Genomic DNA, 20,641 nt, shown 5'->3' on the forward strand with positions numbered 1-20,641 from the left:
GCCTGCCTGGATGCTGCCATGTCCCCACCTTGACTGGACTGAACCTCTGAGCCTGTAAGCCAGCTCCAATTAAATGTTGTCTTTTATAAGACTTGAATTGGTCATGGTGTCTGTTCACAGCAGTAAAACCCTAACTAAAAGAAACTATAAGGGGACAAGGAAGGGTGTGGAAAGCATGGGCTATGGAATAATTTATCCAATCTATGTTCTCAGTCAAACCTCTTATAATAGGGTAGAGCAATTCATTGGGAATACAAAAGCAAAGGACAAAATTCACCCATTATCCAGAGCTATTGATAGGATGAATAATAACAACAAAGTGTTTGCATTACAGGAGTTGACTGCTCTATGCAGGGGAAGGGCACAGTTTCACATGAAAATATGAAATAATATTTAAAATATTTAATTTTAAAATGTATGGAACTTTTAAATAATTTAAAGTATTGGGATTTATTTAATTATAATGGAATTTAAAATTTTAATTTAATGGAATTAAAAATAATTTTAAAATAATGGGATAGAATTTGGAGAGAGAAACCCTTACAAAAGTCATGCATTTAGGTGAGAAATATAAATTTCTAAAGGATAGCGTTCCTGAGACAGATGGACCCTGGATCTGATTCTACTGAGAAATTCTCACTGTCTGTTTTTTTTTTTTTTTTTTTTTTTTTTTTTTTTTTTAATTTTCTTCCCCTGGAACTTAGTTCCATAAATTTCTACAATCAAATAGGAATCTCAGGATGAAAGAATCCTAGTCACTTGAGAAGAGCTACAGGTCAGTGGGATATGAGCCTCTCTACCCATCCCATGTTCAATGAGGTACTTCTGACAAGTCAGTAACCATGCGTAAATAAAACACCTTTATCAAAGCATAAGATCGATCAACAGAATGTGATCCAACCAGTCCGACTAAGAATGGTGTCAATCTCAGATAAAGCAGAACAGATTCCAAGGGAACAGTGCCCCGAGCAACACAGAAGCAGAAGCTTCCACACATCTTTCATTTCTCTTGCTGAGCCTGCGAGACTCAAAGACATCAATTTTCACATTATGTTCCACAGGTCCTTGGCAGCATTGCTTACACACTCCTTAAAGACAGCATGCATGGGGGTGGTGGCTGGGCTGGGGGAGGTATTTGCAGTGTGTCTCGGTTCCGTCATTTTCAGGCTCACAAAGTGTAGTATTTGCAGAGTGTGGCTACAATTCCACGCTCTCCTTCCTTTCCCATGGCCTGCTAGCTCTGTGACTTCATATATGAGTAGTCAGTGACAGTGTAGTGGAAGTCAACAGGACAAGCATAGGAGAGAGTATGTGCCAATGACTGGTGAGGATGATATATACAGTTTATGTGTCTTGGGAAAACTGCAGGATGCATAGAAACTGTGGGTCCCACATGCCTGCTTTCAACCAGTTGGTCTGTCTGAGGCCATACTGACTCCGAAGTGAGCAGATATGGCCCATATGGTGGGTCACTGTTGAATTTTGAAAACCAACATTTGAGAATAAATAAGGCACTAAGTTATTGTTAGTAATGGAGAAATCTAAAATGTATCTCAAACTGTGTTTGGTCTCCATTGCTTTGGAGGACAGACCCCAGAATATTCATGGAGAAAAAAATGTAGGACCGAAGTCACCTTCTTCATATTTTCCATTGGGGTATATATCTCCAAATTACAAGTAGTCTTGGAGGGGTTTTGTTTTCTGTTCTTGAGAAATAGATCCTAAGCTATTTGGAAGGGGAAGAGTGGAAGTTAGTTATTTATCTCGCAGAGACTTAAAGTGTAAAAGATAAATGTCCCCTTTGTAGGACAGCATCCTGTTGAAAGAGAACCGTCTCCAGAATTAGACGTTCTCTCAGGGGACAGATGACACTGGGCACTCTGCACAGGGAGCATTTCTCTGGGAGCTGCAGAAGGAGAGTGTTGCGTGGTGGGGGTGATGCACTTAGCTGTGATGGTCCAGTCAAGGGTTACCGGGTCGGGCAGGGCTCCTGGTGTGTGTGGCAGATGCCTGTGATACATGTGCAGGGCTGCCATGATGGTAGGTTTGGGAATAAGTGACCTGCTGGTCACTTCATAAGTGACAATGATCTCCTTTCCTGTTGCACAATACCCAAGGCAGCAACAGGGAAAGGGCCCATGCCCCCAAACCTTTGTTTGTCTCATGAGACTATTGACAAGGAATCTGGGAGACGATGGAGCCCAAAGGGAGGCAACCTTTGAAGTTTCCCTTTGAATCAACCCAGGTTCCCTTTGTCTGTTCAAGAGTGAACAGGTTAGTGTGTCTCCACCGTGAACCATTGCCTTCTTGCCTTCCTTTGAAAATTATTCCCAAAGCTATTTTCAGACAGTTGCCAGGATGACACCCAATTCAAGGATGGAGTATATGGTAAATACTTAGAGTCTTGTGGGCTGGCCATTATTAATGAAAACTATCACCGAGAATCTTTAAATCAGCCCATAAAACTTGATACCCTTAAATCAGCTCTCCCATGGGATTCTCTGTCTCTGTCCCTCTCTTTATCTCTCTCTCTCTTTTTCTTTCTCTGTTATTTTTTGGTTATTTATTTATTTATTTATTTATTTATTTATTTATTATATGTAAGTACACTGTAGCTGTCTTCAGACACTCCAGAAGAAGGAGTCAGATCTCATTAAGGATGGTTTGGGACACCATGTGGTTGCTGGGATTTGAACTCTGCATCTTTAGAAGAGCAGACGGGTGCTCTTACCCACTGAGCCATTTCACCAGCCCTGTTTGTTTGTTTTTTTGAAACAGGGTCTCTCTTTATGTAGCCTTGGCTGTCCTAGAACTCTCTATGTAACTTCTAACCCACTAAGATCTTCCTGCCTCTGCCCCACCCCCACTCCCAGCAAGCTGATATTAATGGCATGCATCACCATGCCTGGATACTGTCCCAGCTCTCTTGATTGGGTTTAAACACCCAGTGAGGTGACAGGTGTCCTTGGCAGGAAAAGAACAGGGGTGATCAGTAGGACTGCGAACAGCCATTCTGTGTCAGTGAACCTGAGAGTAAGGAACTCTTTTCGGCGTCATTAAAACCAAGTCTCTCGAGATTAAATAATGAGATTGCTCCTCTTGTTCTAAAAACACATGTACACACTGGTGCTAATGGACCATTTGCTGCGCAGTATCTAGTTATGTGTCATTATTTATGTCACCATGACCAGGCGGAATGTTCCATTCAAATACCTACCATTCAGATTGTCACTCTGACCAACCTTCTCCACCCCTGGCCCGCATTCATATCACCTGTGTTTGCAAATAGAAGGTGCTTTATTTTCCCCTCTGGATTCTTCGGGAGAGCGCCTGGTATCGGTGCTACCAGGACACCACACAGAGATTATTTCAAGAAAAAGATTATGCAATGTTAATGCTTAGCATTTATATAGGTTCTTTTGATTTCAAAAACAACTTATAAATATCGCCTACCATGACAGCATCCTAGCGAGGTAGGTGAGTATTATTGTCTACATTAACAATAGAAAACCGAGGCCAAAGAGGGAAGGGCTCTGTTCTGAGCATGGAGTCAGGAGCCACACTGGGTATAGGCCATTTGCTCTGGCCCTGAAGAGGTCACCCCTCTCTCATGTAGCAACAGTCTCTGTTAATACAGGATTATATATTATATAGATATAAAACAACAACACACAATGACATTATAGAACAGTAATCCAATATTTCTGTTTCTTAGTAAAATATGTTAAGCACAGTATTTAAATTGCATTTGTCTGAAAAGCATTTGATATATTAAATAGCAGAAGGTATATTAAATAGCTCTATTATAAACATTTGCTGGCATACTCTTAACAGCATAATAATTCTAAATAAATTAAAATCCACCGACGCATAGACCTTTCCTTTATAATACTGTTAACCAAACACAAATGTGAAACTGCTTTATTCTTCAAATGCAGACTTAATGGCTTGCTGGGTATTAGCAGGGGCACTTCATTTTTTTTTTTTTTTTTAGCTTGAGGAAATGGTATATATATATATGAGAAAGACTGTGGTTTTAAAAAATAACCAATTTAAGATGGAGAAAAATGTAATTGAAAGGAGAAAGTGAAAGACTGATTTCCATTCTGTATACATTCTGGGGAATTCCTATCATTCCCCAAGACATTCTCACTCTTGGAACTAGTGCTGAGGTGGATCCAGGAATGATGTAAAACAAGAACATGTTTGTCAGAAGACAGACTGACACCCTCAAAAAACCCTGGTATCAGAAGACAAGGAACAAGGGGACAGAAACGAGTGTTTTTCAGTAGTCTTGAAGGCTGGCAAGAAATGGAGGCGCCTGTGTTCAGCTGCCTGGATAGGTCTTTGAGGTGATGTGTCAGGGCAGATGCTTGCTTCTGTCTGCATCTTCTCCCCCCTTCCTCTAATTCCAGAATTCAGCAATATTTAAGGAAAGGGCTCACCTCATGTTATTCTTCTTAAAACCAGTGCAGGTGTGTCAGCAGAAAAGGTTCTAAAACCAGTAAGAATCAGGAGACAAGAACCAAGTCGTAAAATGTGTTTGCAGTCGTTAAAAACTAACTCCTACGCCAGAACAACATTCTCTGTCAGAGCTCATAGATACAAAAGTCTTAAATTTAATATACGGTGCTAAGATGTTGTTAGCTAGATATTACATGTCATTCAGAGAACATTTTTAAATAAGTGTGCTTTTTATTTCTCCTTAATAAAAGAAAAGATGTAGTAAATTGTTGTCTTTCCTCTAGTCCTTCCTGCATTTGGTCTGAAGCCTTGTGTGTCTGTTAGTGAGCTATACGCTCAGCGGCTCCCTCCCAGTGGCATTGGCAATGGCAGGTTGGTTGGAGGGAGGCTTGAGTTTGGACAGGCTTGAACAGTTCGGCTGTTTGGTGGGCTGTATGGATTTGGCATAAGGTGAATACCAGTCCCTCTCAAACACGTCCTTCAGTTGCTTAATGATGCTCCTGTTGTCTCTCACATCTGCCTGGTTGATGACAAGACCCGTGCCAGCGTTCTGGGTAAAGTCATTCCCAACCCAGTCAAAATTTCCTACAAATAAAGGAATTATGATGAGAAGGTATGATCCACTGGGAAAAGTCCCAATATAGTGAAATACAGAACAGATTCAAATATATACAAACAAATAAAATAAACACCCAAGAATAATAAGAGAGGCAGAATCCCGTTGACAGCTCCCGAGGAAAAAAAATTTGCTAGAAGCTCCACATATGGCAGATTAATATTTGCATATTATTTTGGCATTTTCTTCAGCTTCGCTCAAGTCAAAACTCAAAACAAGAAATCTGCTGTTCTTTTCCTGTAAATGTTATTTCTTATTGATGTTCACAAGACACACTAAATACAGCAACATTTAAAATATATAGGAATACACTTAAAAAATCCTGTGAACAATTACTACCTTCTCAAAGAGACAACATCGAATCCATATGTATAAACATTATTATGCAGAGACGCTTCACCACTGAGACAAAGCAGAAGGCAGAGATATGACTACAGCATTCCCTAAGGAGACTGGAAGGTATCCCCCCAGGGCAGGACTGGAGGCTTGGCCAGGATTGATGGCTGATTTGGTTTTTCTCAGAACTTTCTTCACAAAGTGCCAGAAGCCAGTTGGTTTAAATAGAAGAAATGTACTCTCATACCTTTGGAGACAAAAATCAAGGTTTGTTCCTTCTGAGAACTACAGGAAATGTGATGGCTACTTTTTGTTGCCAACTTAACACCTCTAGGAAAACCAAGCCCCATCAGATTAGCGTCTCGTCATGTCTACGGGGTATTCCCTAGACTGCTAATTGATGACGGGAGGGTCCAGCCCGTTGTGGGCATCACCATCCTTGGGTAAGTGGACCTGGACTGAATAAGAAAGGTAGCTGGCCATGAGTTCTGAGATCAAGACAGTAAGCAGCGTTGTGCCTGTGGTGGCTGCTTCAAGCTCCTGCCTTCTCTTGATGGATCATAATCTGCAAGCTGAAGCAAACCCTTTCCTTCCCAAACTGTTTTTGCTCATGGTGTTCATCACAGGAATGGGGAAGCAAACTAGGATGGAAAGGACACATTGCAATTTCCTCTCTTTCTGGGTGGCCCCTTTCTCCCTGTATCTCCATACCATCTTTCCTCTATGTGTGCCCTTATCTAGCCTTCTTCCTGTTTTCTTTTGAAGCTGGATGTTACTATATAGCTTCACCCTCATAACAATCTTTACCCCTCAGTCTTCTGAGAGCTGAAATTACAGGCAGGGGGCACCATGGGTACACAGTTCCTCTGTGGTTTTGTTGTTGTTGCTGTTGTTGTTTAAAGGATATCTACCACATTAGATTAATGGCCACCTTAATGACCTCTCTTGAGAGTAATTTTCTTTAATCACTTTCTCTCATACTAGGGATCAGGACTTCCACATATGAATTTTGAGGTTGGGATCATCTCAGAAGAGGCTGATAATGGCGATGCTATTAGTGCTGACTCCATCTCTAAGGCTAGGGTGGTTAGAAGAAAAGTGGCCCTCATTGGCTCATGTATTTGCATGCTTAGTCCCCAGTTGGATAGCTTTCAGGGAAGGTTTAGGAGCTGTAGTCTTGGTGGAGGTGGGGTGTCACTACATGTAGTTCGAATATGCATGGCCCAGGGAGTGGCGCTTATTAGGAGGTGTGGCATTGTTGGAGAAGGTATACCTTTGTTGGAGGAAGTGTGTCACTGTGGTGGTGGGCTTTGAGACCTTCCTCCTAGCTGCCTGGAAGCCAGTCATCTCCTGTTTGCTTTCAAAACAAGATGCAGAACTCTCAGCTCCTCTAGCACCATGCTTCTTGCCTTGATAATGGACTGAACCTCTGCACCTGTAAGCCAGCTCCAATTAACTGTTGTCCTTTTTAAGAGTTGCCATGGTCATGGTGTCTCTTCCAGCAATGGAAACCCTAGTGAAGACACTAGGGTTGGACTTTGAGGTTTCAAAAGGCTACACCAGGCTCCAATGTCTTTCTCTGTTGGCTTGTCTGCTGCCATAGGGTCAGGTTTAACACTCTCAGTTACTTCTCCAGTACCATGCCTGCCTACATACTACCATACTCTCCACCATGATGATAAGAGAGTAAGCCTGTGACACTGTAAGCAAGCTCCCAACTTAAATACTTTTTGTTGTAAGATTTGCCTTGGTCATGATGCCTCTTCATAGCCATAAAACACCAGTACAACAAAGGTACAGGAAATGGCTCACCCCACCCCTCATGTATTTCTCTTTGGTGTCAAAACCAAGGTCTGTCCTTGGAAGGGGACAATGCTAATTATCTATTGGATCTTCATTTTCCTGTGTTGTTCACTGAGTAACCCAATGTCTACCAGGTCCGATATTAAGAGTGTAGATATAAAACTGAAAATGAAGGTTCCTGCCTTCATGAAGTTCCAGAAAGAATGAAGATGGTAAGAAAGAGCACACCAGGATTTCATACCCAAGCACCAGAGAGAAGGATTTCCATTCCTGGCTTAATGTGTCAAGAAGAAACTGTGCGTTGAGTAAATGAGAGACACCCTCAAGCTTAACTAGGACAAGAGAGATCCAGATTCCAGGAAGGAGAGCGATACCTTGTGATCCGAGAACAGGTTGGGAGTCTGGAATATTCGGGGATGTAGTCAAGCTGCAAGGGAGTCTGAGGGGAGACCAGCTATGAGTTACTGTCTACTTTGGGCAAAGCATAGTACTTGTGTTTATGTCCAATATTTTGTATGATGGGAGGGATTTGCCATGAGAAAGGAGATGTTCACAGAGATCCCTACAGCTGTCCCATGTTTTATGGCTAACCAATGGTGCTTCACAGAGAACTACTGGAGCTAAAGTTCAAAGCCAAATTTAAGTCCAGAGCCTGCACTTCACCTTTGACCCTAAAGGCATCCTCTGCCCACTTCACCCTGGACAATGACTTCAGCCCAGGCTCCAGGGCATTGCAGCAGTCATACTGAGATTTCTGCTCTATGCACTGGCGATGAAATTTTCTGGAGGAAACACATAGGTAAATACTAAAGGGGCAGCCCTGGGAAGAGAAAAGAGGGTGGAGTGGGTGGGGTGAGGAGTTTGGGGCCTTAGCCTGCAAATCTAGCCTTTGCTCTGCCATTCAGAGAATAAGCCAAGAGCAGGGTGGTTGTGGATTTCAAATGCCTTAGTTGGCTTCTTTCATGACAGCTCTGGGAAGCATCATGCTGACACAGGAATTTTGGCGGACCTTCAAGGTGACATATGCCTCCATAATTTTTTTTGAAGTTGGGCTACATTTTTTTTTTTTACCCTTTATCATTTTAGACTATTTTAGTTCCCCAGAATGCACACTAAGGTTGTAAGGTTGAAATATCCAGAATGTAATGTAGTGTGTCTTCTCTCTCTCTCTCTCTCTCTCTCTCTCTCTCTCTCTCTCTCTCGTGTGTGTGTGTGTGTGTGTGTGTGTGTGTGTGTATGTGTGTGTGTTTGTCTTAGGGTTCCAGAGCGCTCACCTTCTTGGTAGACAGCCTTAGGCATCTTTTCAGCCCCTTCAGTTAACCTCCCCACCCCTCCTTAGCTGTCTAGTTGCTCAGACACCTTCCAAACAAAATTTCTAAGCTTAACTCAGATACATTGTGGAGAATATAAAATGAGAAAGATCATGCTGTCTGAAGAGTCTTCAGGAGGTCTCATACAAACTTAATGGAGTTATACTCCCATGCCCTGAGATTTTTTTTCTTGGTTCCACACTATCAATGAGTTAATTTCCCTTTTGATGTGCTTTGAATGTTTTTGTATTGGAACTCTGCTTCTCTCTAGAGATCAGTGCTTTACTAAAACTGTTGTCTATAAAATGAATTTACTTAATAATGTTTAGCCCATGTTTACTAAGACTCCAGAGTCAATGTTTGGAGCCATTCATATATTATCTCATTTAATCACCACACCATCAAAGGATGCATACTATTATCCCCCTTTCACAGATAGGGAGACTGAGGCTTACAGGAGATTACGGAGATTGCTACTGTTTGCCAGTTTGTGTCAGTGCTGTAATTCAAATATAGATTTCTCTGATCCCAAGCACTTACTTAATTTCAAGAAATGTTTGTATATCAGGTGAGTCATTTCAAGACCAATAAACATTAGTTTTCAATCTACTGCCAGCTCATGTGGTCTTGGCTGAGTTCTGTTTTCTTCTTTGGTTAAAGAATCACTGAAGGTACACATGAAACCTTACGTTTAATGAATTCGACAATAAAATACCTTGATTTGGGGTCTTAAGCCATTAAGTACATGTGGATTCATCCCAAAGTTTTAGATAATTTAGCTAGAAGTTTCTATTTTTTTTTGTAAGCAATTTTGGTGGTTCTTCACTTGCTTTTCAAATTTTTATGGTTTCTTATTACTTATTTAATTTTTTGAATGTTTCGCCTGCATGCATATATGCGTGCAATTTATGTGTCTGGTGTCCTCAAAGGTCAGAAAAGGGCAATGGATACCCTAGAACTGGAATTAGTGGATATTGTGAGCCCCTTCATGGGTTCTAGGAATTTAACCCAGATCTTCTCTGCAAAAGCATTGAGTGCTCTAAACTGCTGAGCCATCTCTCTGTTCCTTGCCACTTGCTTAAAAAAGAAAAGGAAAAAGAAAAAGAAAAAGGAAAGAAAAAGAAAAAGAAAAAGAAGAAGAAAAAGAAAAAAAGAAAAAGAAAAAGAAAAAGAAAAAAAGAAAAAGAAAAAGAAAAAAAGAAAAAGAAAAAGGAGCTTGCTCTGGTGTCTTGGGAAGTAAAGACAGGTGCATCTCTGTGAGTTTGAGGCCAGCCTCGCATACAGAGCAAGTTCCAGGACAGAGAGGACAACACAAAGAAACCCTGCCTCAAAAAAACAAAACAAAACAAAAGTCCAGGAGTGGTGTTGCATGTCTCTAATCCCAGGATTTGGAAACTAAAGACAACTTTATCTTTGTGAGTGTAAGGGAGGCCAGCCTGGTCTACAAAGCATGTCCAGGACAGCCAGGACTTGTTTCTCAGAGAAACCCTGTCTTAACAAAATCAAAACCAAAACCAAACCAAGCAAACAAACAAAAGCTAGTTTCAGTCTGTTTTCCATAAACTGAGAAAAATGTGGAAATTCAAACAATCCCATTTTGAATCACCTTTGAAAGTGCTTATAATGTAAAACAATCACAATTACATGTTTTAAAAAACTTTTTTTGAGACAGAGTCTTTCTATATTGCCCTGGCTGCTCTGGAACTCACTATGTAGACCAGACTTGCTTTGAACTCACAGAGATCCACCTGCCTCCACCACCTCAGTGCTGAATTTGAAAGTGTGTACCACATGCCTGGCAAATATCTTCTTTAGAAAAAACAATTTTATCTTCAATTGTGTATATCTGTGTCTGTGTACGGGTGTGTGCATGTGAGTGTAGTACCCATGGAGGCCAGAAGAGGGTGTCATATCCACTGGGGCTGGAGATAAAGGAGGTTGTGAAACTCCCAACAGAAAGGGCAGAGAACTGAACTCCAGAAGAGCAAGCAGTAAATGCTACTGACCCGTCAGACACCTCTGCAGCCCCATGTATTAAAAACAAACAAACAAACAAAACCCTAAATTCCCTATTTTTAAGAAGGCAATAACACAATTAGGAAAAACAGAGACTGATGTCCTGGGGTTGAGGTTGCAGTGACCCTGGGCTGGACACCTGTGTGGTCAAGTCACCTCCTTCTTCACAACCCTGACTTCTAAACCTGGATTAGAGTCTTCTCTCCATTGGCAACAGTGATAAGACTAAGGCAAAAATCCTTCAAGAAATAAAGATTTCTTTCTTTTCTTATTCACCCATGGAACATAGAGAAATAAGTGAGATGGATTCCATATTCATTTTTGCATCCCACAGATGTGTTTTTCTTTTCTGCGGTAGCTGCGGCTTCACCTCTGTGATGTAATAATCACCCTGATTTTTCAGGTTTGAACGTCTTCTTTTTATAGACAATGTCAGCTCTCTCTGTGATAACTCCAGTGAAGGAATTACCCTTGCCTCCCACTCGCCGTGAAGACTTAGAATAATCCCACCAATGTAATGGTACATGCACCTGGAACTTTAGTGCCTTAATAGTAATAGCTAATATTAACTGGGCATTGTCAGCAGGCCAGGTGCTTTGTGTATATTATCTCTCATTTAAAACTTTGCCCCATGAAGTCAAAACTGACACCAGCTCCATTTTACAAGTCAGTGAGCTGAACTTCAGGGAATCGTTCCACGTTAGGTATCCACACAATGGTGGCAGAGGTGTCATAAGGAGATGGTGTGGATTCCTTTGCTGCCCAGAAAGAATGATGACTCCCCAGAACCTCAAGACAGGGTGTCCCATGACACTGCAGACAAGCGAATGAGCACTGTGTTTGTTCCATGCTGGAACTCACCTCTGCTGAGCCCCTTGCCTTCTCTCCTCACTTATAAAATGAGCCAAAAACAGCAGAGAATGTCTACAGAACGTAAATGGCAAACTGTCTTCCGTGAGCCCCAGCCATGGAGTAGAGATAGTGTTTGTGGGGCTGAAGAGCTCTTGGCTCCTGTCTCCTGCTTCCTACCTGCACAACCCCCTCAGTGGGTACAACTTCCAAGGTGTCAGCTCCCCCTCCTGTCCTACTGTGACCCCTGAGGGGCTTCTCAGTCCCCACACCTACCGATGTAAGCCGCCCCATCTGTCACCATGTATTTGTTGCGGTTTAATTTGGGAAAGGTCTGGTTCTTTTGTTCTTTCGTTGCACAAGCATTCTCTCTTTCCAGATCAAAAAATTTCTGTAAGACAAGAGAGAAGTAAGAAAGCAAGGCAGGTCAACTGAGAATGTTTTCGGTCTTGTTCACAAGCACAAAGGAGTCTATTATCCAAATATCAACAATAGACCTCATATTGAGTGACTAAAATGACACTCTCGTTACATCGTATAGAGGAAGCTATTTTTACTCTTCATCCATATAGGGCAACAACAAAGAAAATTAGCATGTTCAACTAGCTCTATAATTAACTCTGCGAAACTAACAAATGAACACAAAATTCATTTTCTGAGCAGGGTGAGGGATAGAAAGCTGTTTAATTCAGCAGGGCGCACTGACATTGGCAGCAGCCCCCAGGTGCTGTGTGCCGGGCATGACAACGAACGAAGTGAATATTCTTACCCACTACATACACTATGTCAACGACTAGCTGATTCATCTGAGAATCTGCAAAGGTCAAAAGAGATTTTGTCACAGGAACAAATAGTTGGAATCCCTTAGCCTACAGGGCTTTTTTGAATGGGCAACTAAATAAATAAATAAATAAATAATTCACAAATTTCAAACCATATAATTCTAATGTCAGTGTGACTCCAGATGATGACAACAACGATGACGATGAAGATCATGACAATTAGCAGTCTAATTCACCCAAGGTCCAAAATGGAAGAGCTGGATGGATATGGCAAATGAGCTATAGAGAGGAAAGGCCTTAGCAATTGGGTCAGTGTTGGATTAAGTGTCCACTGTGAATGAGCCTATGGGACTGTGAAGGCTGAGCTGAGAGGAGATACGCATTGGAGACGAGGATCTCAGGTCTCCACTGCAGTGGAAAACTTGGATTCTAGAATGCCTTTCAGCCGTCGCCTCTGTAGGCTGGGAGGGAAGAAGAGGCAGAGGGCATCCGTGGAAGATGAGTCTTCGTGGATGATGTTCTGTAATTTCAAAGGTCTGCTTGCCCCTACTTGGTTCGGAGAGACAATGAGAGTTGGTTTACACTGAGGGAAGGGTAACCTGGTGATCACTAAGTTTCCAGATGATATCCAACACTCTATTCTGAGCTTTATCTGGGAGACTGATGAGGTTGTGGAAACCAGATGAGAGTCTCTGACATTATTAGAGGCCTTAATGTGTTGGAAGAAAAGCAAAATGACCAATAAGAATTGGGAAAATTTTAACTAAACTAACTCAAGTCAGCCATGATAAATATTTTTGATTAAATTTTTTAAAAATGATGTGTGTGTATGTATATATGTTGAAGTGTGGGTATATGCATAAGTGGGTATATGTATAAGTACAGTGTCCACAGCGGCCAGAGGTGTCAAATTCTCCCAAGATGGAGGTATAGATGGTTGTAAGTCACCTGAATTGCCTTGTGTGGATGTTGGGAACTGAACTCTGGTTCTTTGCAAGAGCAGTACTCGCTATTATTTGCTGAGCCATCTCTGTAGCCCTGAACTGTGACAATCTTCCAAGCAGCAGTCTTTCTGTTTTCCTCAACGATACCGAGCCACATCTGGGTAGGTGATATAAGCATCTGCTTTCCAGAGACAGAGCATCCCGCTCGCTCCCAGGTCATCTATCTGAGTTGTCAGGGCTCCGTGCCGCCTGAAGACATACCGTCTCCAAAGTTCTATACCCTACTTTTCTTGTAAGTGCTCACCAGCCATCTGTGTCCTAGATGACAGGGCCATAAGTTGTCTTTACACCCAGGCTTGTCTTGACATTTAAAAATACATGGCCTCTGTTTCATAAAATGGCCAGCAGTGAGCTATTAATGTATGGTTTATTCAAGATTCATGACCATCTGTGTCCAAATGGTGAAGCTGATGGAATTTTGCAGGGGCTACTATCATGGATTTTTTCTTTCCTTGTAGGATTTCAGATGCAACAGCCTTAGATTCAAGCATGCTGTGGATCAGAAAGCAGCATAGTGGGGACGACCCCTGACTTTGGGTGAAGGGAGATCAGGAGTAACCATGGGAGTGGATGTGCCAGGCTGTATGCGCAAGCTCCTGCAAACTTCATAAACTTGACAGCAGATGCTCTGATTTCCCTCACGGACCTCCAGGATGCGTAATGCGCACTGGGATACCAGATCATAGAAGACAATTTAAAAAACTCTGGGCAGTAGCTGATCCACAGGAGGGACTCCATATCTGGTTCTGTAAAACCAGACAAAGGCCCATGTCTTGGGAGGCCATATGCCTCATTAGGAAAGCTATTGCCTTTGCTTTGATTAATGAGCATGTGCCTGTCCAATTGCCTTCTAAATCACTATGTTTATGCACTCAGATTAGTGTTGCAACCAGCCTTGGTCTGCTAAGCCTTTTTTTCTGTGGTGGTCAGTAGTTAATACAGAGACACACAACTGACCAAAGTATTGAGGAGAAATGACTATTAAATGCCCAGTAGATAGAACATCTATTCTTCAAGGCACCGAGACCATCAGTAAGTATGTAAGAGCTGGGAAAAGGAGCAGGGAGATGTGGAAAAAACCCTTTCGTTTTTGGCAATGACATGGCTGTTACATCCTTGAAATTAAAAAAAAAAAGTTGATAACATGCATAAAAATTTCCACAAAACTGGGTCTGTCAACACTCTGTTTTGAAAGTGAGGTGGGGGTAGGAGTGTGGGGGAATGGGACTGTGCGGTTCCACCCTTCCCTGATGATTTCTAAGCAGTTCGTGGCTGATGGGGGGAGAGACATTTCCTTTAGGGGCATATGCTCCTCCTATAAGCAAGTTGCCACCCATGCTTCTGCAGACAGCCACAGTGAGACTCACTGGGGAGAAAGGACCTGGGCATTGCTCTAGGCTCTCTCTCCTCTCCTCTCTTCACTGATGATAAAGCCTCTCATAATACTGCCTTTCCCAGCCTCTTTCTTTTACTGCCTTCATTTATGAATCTACCAGTTTAGCACATATTTTGAACACTACTAGCCTCATGGCAGGCATTAGGTACAGACAGTGACTAGACATCTGGTTTCTGCTCATCTGATGTCCCTGGAGTCCTGAATGCCACTTTAGTGTTCTGGAGGATGCTGTCCCCAAGCTGAATCAACCCCAGCATTCTCTTCTCTATGAGTTGGTATTTTAGGCCTTGCTTGGCTCCCTGTTATTAACCTCTGCTTCCGTCCCCAGTATTTGGCTTCACTTTCCAGTTAGCATCCATGCTATGGCTGTGTCATACATGATTTTAAATCTGACCTACCAGACAGATAATTGGTGGTAATCACAGACTTGTTTTCATATTTCCAACGCTTACAATGACTTATGAGCTCATTGACATGGGGGTGTCTGCTTCAGTTTTTAAAAATTAAACAGCTAAGTATAGAGTTGTACAGAGGCAGGAATGGCAATTCTAGGGTTCTCCGTGGGAAGAAGGGAAACTGAGAGTTGGTGCTGAGACTGTCTTACCAGGATAATCCTCAAGCCTGGTCCTTTGAGTGGGTGGGCACAGCTCATAAAGCCTCCCTTGCCCTTTGGTATCACCCTGTGAGTGATGTCTGCAATGGAGCAAAAGCTGAAAAGATGCAGACCACCTCTAAGCCTAAACCCAAGTCTTCCAATTCTTTCCTCTGTCTCTGGGGTATGGAGGGCCAGAGACTTGCTGGAAGCTGACTCAAGAAGGCTCTTCAGGGGCTGGTGAGATGGCTCAGTGGGTAAGAGCACCCAAATGCTCTTCCAAAGGTCCAGAGTTCAAATCCCAGCAACCACATGGTGGCTCACAACCANCCNTAACAAGANCTGACNCCCTCTTCTGGAGTGTCTGAAGANAGCTACAGTGTACTTACATATAATAAATAAATAAAATCTTTTAAAAAAAAAAAAAAAAAAAAAAGAAGGGTACTTCAGAGGCTCCGTCATCACGTGTGGACACGGAAGCACAGGCCTGCCAGAGAGTGGGGTCTCAACACACAGCTGTTGAGTGTATAGGAGACTTGGTTTGAGAACTAAGGCCTAAACGATTCATCGTCACCAATCAGATGAAGGTGGAAGAGGATGTTGTAGGAGAAGGAAGCACATACGAAGGTCCTGAGGGGAGGAGGCAAGAAGACTCAGAGAAGAACCTGAGAGTTAAGTTCACACATTTCATGTGTTCGTTCTATGGTTTGAATGTGAAATGTCTCCTGTGGGCTCATGTGTTTGAACACTTAGTCTTTAGTGGGTGCTGTTATTTTTGGAGGATGGGGAACCTTTAGGAGGAGGGCCTATCTGAAGAGGTAGGCTTATGGGCAGGAGTGGGATTTATGGGTTACATCTTATCCCTAGAAACAGTCCCACATCTGTACTTCATGACAGAGCAGGATGGAACAAGTTAAATTATCAATTCATGCCAGACCATGGCATGAGTCCTAGCCACCATGGAACTGTAGACTCAGATCATTAGCACGTGACACACGAGATTGGAGCAAGCCCAGGAGATTGGACTAGTGTGACGGTGGGCATAGGTCAGTGTGTATTGGTGGATGATTCAACTCTTTGTCTGTGTTACAAACAAGGTCAGGAGGGGAATGAAGCAGGTCAGATGAAGTGTGTACTGGAAGGTGCTGAGGAGGCTGAGGAGATGGCTAGGGTGGTAAACTGCTTGCAGTGCACGCATGAAAATCTGAGTTTGAATTCCTAGCACCCACATAGAGCTTGGCAGGCAGCTGTCAATAATATTAGTCCTGGGTGTAGATGGAGCCATGAAGTCCCTGGAGCTTGCTAGGTGACTAGCTACTCCAGCCAAATCAGCGAGGTTCAGGTTCAGGGAGAGACCCTGTCTTAAAACAATAAGGTGAAGAGTTACTGAGGAAGAGACACAATGTTGACCTCTGGCCTCTACATGGCCCCTCTCCTGTGTATATATGTGTGTGTGTGTGTGTGTGTGTGCATGTGCATACAAGCACATGCATGTGCGTGTGTGGATGTGTGTGCTTGAGCACATCAACACCTTTCATAGACATGCAAAGGGAATAAGCCCTTTTTATTGAATCACACAGTCACTATAACACTTACAACTTTCAAACTGCAGTTGGCTATTTCAGTGCAAATAGCTTTAAGAGACGAAATGAAGTTGAATGTGAGAGGATCAGTCTCCTTCCAGAAACTTATGAGCAGCCGGACTTTAACGCTTCGTAAAACTAATGCTTCTCTTATCTTCCCATCTAAATCTGGCCAGTAAGTCCTGCAGAGAAAACAAATGAAGAAAACTATCTGTGAAAGAAATTTTACAAGACAATGAAATGTTTTGTTATTGCTTTGCACATTATTTCATTCTGCATTGTGGCAACCATTTTGCAGGATAAATTGATGATATAGGCCTTTGGAGTTAGACACTAAGAGAGGAAGCTTTTCTGGGACCTCTTACTGCCTTCTAGAAGGTCTCAGGTCCACAGGATAAAGCTATACAGATCTAGTATTCACCATTCTGGGTTGTCCTCACTAGACCTTTAATGCTATTCAGGCCTCACTGTGCTGTAAGCATTTACTTTTCAGCAAAATTCTAGCTAGGAGCCTTGCATACCTCCTCCTGGATGTCATGCCATCCCCATGTCACAGGGGCTCTTTGATAATACCTCCGGGTCTCCAGTGGACTTCTGTTTAGTTATCTGAGCTGTCCCATGCTGCAGATTGTTCTTAGCATCATCTTCCCAACCCAGCCTTCCACAGCTCCCCTCCTCTGGGTGGGACGCTGGCATCCTCCATCAGTTTCCTCTGTCACCTAAGCCTTTTCCCACTCTAACTCTTACAAAAGGCATGACTTCTTGGCTCTTACTGTGTGTTTCTATTACCATTTGGTCCCTTGTCTTAAGGTGTGCATATAGCCTTCTGCTCTCTCTATTTCCCATCAAGTCACTTCAGAAGTGTCATATTAAGACAAATCAGGACATTTGATGAGCCACAAATCATGTTGTCTTCTCTCACCTCTTTGTAGGGATTCTGTTTTCTCATTCAAATATTGCCTTGATTCCAGGCATAGTCGCTGTTTGGACTCAGGCCATGTCATTGGGCCCCGTGGCCTGTCAGTGTTCTAACCATAGCATCTCCTGGGGGCTGTTGTTTGTATCTGACCCTCCTGCCCTGGAAGTTCCCTCTCTTCTCACATGCAGCTTGTCTTTTAGTCCTGGAGGGTGACAGATTTATCATCTCCAGGCCCCAGCTCCTTCAGCTCCTCCTTGTCTCTCTTGCCTGACAACTCCATTCCAGTTATGCCCATCTGTAGGGCACTGGTCCCTCCACCTTCCTCTTGATCCCTGTATGACCTAAATCCTGGGTGCTGCTAGAATTCTTTCTGTCAGTTTCCAGGGACTACTGGGAACAGGCACCTCAGCCTTGTGTTCTACATTGGTTCCTGTGCCTCGGCTCTTATCCCTGTGACCACCCATGTGACTGTCTAAAAGCAAGCGTGCTCCTACTACTCCTTTCATTAGAAAACCAGAGTCTCTCCCAAGTCACTCTCTAGCAACCATCCCCCTCTACTCCCATGCCTTGCTCCCCATTCCTGCCTCCTCTCCAGTGTGGTTATCCAGGGCCTTACTTTTTAGGTTTTGCACTCCAGCACTGAACCTGGCAGGCTTTTTTCTCCATCCTAATGCTTGCTCATACTGTCCCTTTCATCTGGAAAAATCCCTCTACATTTGCCATGGCATTGTGGGTGCTTTTCAGGGTCCTGTTCTCTGAACACACCTTCAGTTCCATACACACATCTGTGTTCTAATAATCTCCCTTGTGCCCCTCTGCCCCCTTCAGATGGCGTTTCAGGGATCACATATGTTCATGCTTTAATCATAAATGCACACATGTCAACAGACACTTGTTAAATTCATATGAAGGAAAGCAGTCAGCATAGTAGTTTCCCTGTATTCAGAGGACCCGCCCCGCCCCCTCACTTCCACCCAAGGGGAAGCTTGGAAAACTTCTGTTCTCAGTGTGCAGACTCAGCAAATAAGGAATTGGCAATAACGGCTAATACAATTTTAGCAATATAATATACTATGATAAAAATCTATCTAAAACTCATAAATTCTTTTTTAAAGTAGTGTTTTATTACTTCTTGAGACTTTCACACAATATATTTTGATTGCATTCACCCCCCCCCCCAAATTGCTTTTTTTCTGGAACTTTCCATTTGAAATTTTCAGACTCTGGTTAAACTGCAGGAGGAGGGGGTTACTGAAGCTTAAAGGTAAATCAGATAACAGTTTTTACTAGTCCTCCACACATTTACCTATCTTCTTCTGAAAGATGCATGTCACATGACGGAAGAGACAAACCAGGGACAGCTCTAAGCTGGGACCTAGGCAGTGAATCCTCGAAAGAGAGTACTTGTCTGCTCTACCAGGAACAGCTGAAATCAGCCTTTCTGCTTTTTTTTATTTTTATTTTTATTTTATTTTATTATTCTATTTTCTTTTTTCCTTTGATTTAAGTTTTATTGCAATATGATGATAAAAGATGTATAATTTCAATTTATCTGAATTTGTTAACATTTAAAAACATATTTTGAGTAAATAGACTTATATCACATTCTTCTTTCCCTTTTGTACCCCAACTCCTCCCAGAGACCCCCCTTCAAAACCTGAAATACCTTTTTTTCATCATATTCTTTAAAATTTATAAAATATTATAACAATAAAAATGAGTATTACAAAAGTTGTTTGATATAATTGAATCAATCAATCAATTGAACAGTCTTATGTAGATGTTTGTCTACAGCAATACTGAAAATACATGTTTTTCTCAATATAAATTTTAAATAACTCCAAGTATACTAACTGATATCTTAAAATAATATATCACTATTAGTTTTTTTTTAATGAACACAAGTAGATAAAGTCTTTTTGTTTGTTTGTTGTGTTTTTAGTAGAGCTTAAAATCTTGGCTCTTAATGTGGTACAAACACAAAATAAGAACAGTTTTTGGACATTGGAGGTCATTGTAATAAGGCAGTACTACAATCTCCCTCTCATCGCCAAAGGATTTTACCTCCAGTGTAGATAAGCTAAGAGTTGACAGTTCTGCTGTACCAAGGAATGAATTGTAGGCATGATTTTTGGATACAGATTTCCTGCTACAGTCAAAGCTATTTGACTTGAGTGATTGTCGTCATTCTCAGTCTGCAGGGAACAGGTTACATTCATTTAAGAAATGGTGTGTATATTAAGATGGTCTAGCCATGAAGTTTCAGTGGTTCTGCTTGGAGGGTGAAGGTAAGATTCTGGTTCATTGGCTGTGATGATTTTGAAAAGCATTCATCTCAGAATAAGAGTAACTTATAAAGTCCTCTTCTTCAAAATTGATACAATAATTATAAATATCAAGCAAGGCCTTCAGTCTCACTCTTTGCTGTTCTCTTACAAGCCACCTCCCAAATTAATTGTCTACATTTAATTTGGCTGTATAAATAATTTTGAAATATGTAAGCTGTTCTGAAAACCATAGTATTGTATAAAAACATCAAATAAACAATCCTACTAATGGGCTGAGGAAGGAGAAGTATGATTTCAAGACCATTATGTGGTACACAGCAAGAGCCTGTCTTGTACAAACAAGCAGAAAGTATATGTGGATTGTACAATATTGGACCTATTTCTCCCATTACCAAATTAGAGAGACCACGGGATGACAGCCGACAAATTTCTAATTTCTCATATTGTTGAATTTCAATTGATTAGGATATGTTGGTGATATTAATTTTCATATTAAGAGATATTAAGGAAAAGTGATTGTTACTTCCTGTTAATTTTCTTGTTAGAGGTGGAATTTTGTTTGTGTGGGTTTGTTGAAAGATTACTTTCTTGCTTTTTCTAGGGTGTAGTTTCAATCCTTGTGTTGGTGTTTTCCATCTATTATCCTTTGTAGGGCTGGATTTGTGGAAAGATATTGTGTAAAT

At 41.9% G+C, this 20,641-nt stretch overlaps 1 protein-coding gene across 3 annotated transcripts in view; it reads right to left on the reverse strand.

Annotated features, from left to right (window-relative positions):
- Window positions 1-3,283: 3,283 nt before the first annotated feature.
- Window positions 3,284-20,641, reverse strand: part of Pld5 (phospholipase D family member 5) — a 311,303-nt gene continuing 293,945 nt past the window's right edge. The window contains exons 8-10 of one of the 3 annotated variants that reach the window (XM_021198311.1): window positions 16,765-16,933; window positions 11,671-11,785; window positions 3,284-5,049 (exon numbers count right to left, since the gene is read on the reverse strand). In XM_021198311.1, coding sequence (XP_021053970.1) covers window positions 4,793-5,049; window positions 11,671-11,785; window positions 16,765-16,933 — 541 coding nt within the window. In that variant the 3' untranslated portion in view covers window positions 3,284-4,792. The remainder of the gene's footprint in view (window positions 5,050-11,670; window positions 11,786-16,764; window positions 16,934-20,641) is intronic. The other 2 variants (XM_029538767.1, XM_021198312.1) reach the window with 2 other exon arrangements.

Source organism: Mus pahari, chromosome 5 (assembly GCF_900095145.1).
Source record: "Mus pahari chromosome 5, PAHARI_EIJ_v1.1, whole genome shotgun sequence".
Taxonomy (NCBI): Eukaryota; Metazoa; Chordata; class Mammalia; order Rodentia; family Muridae; genus Mus; species Mus pahari.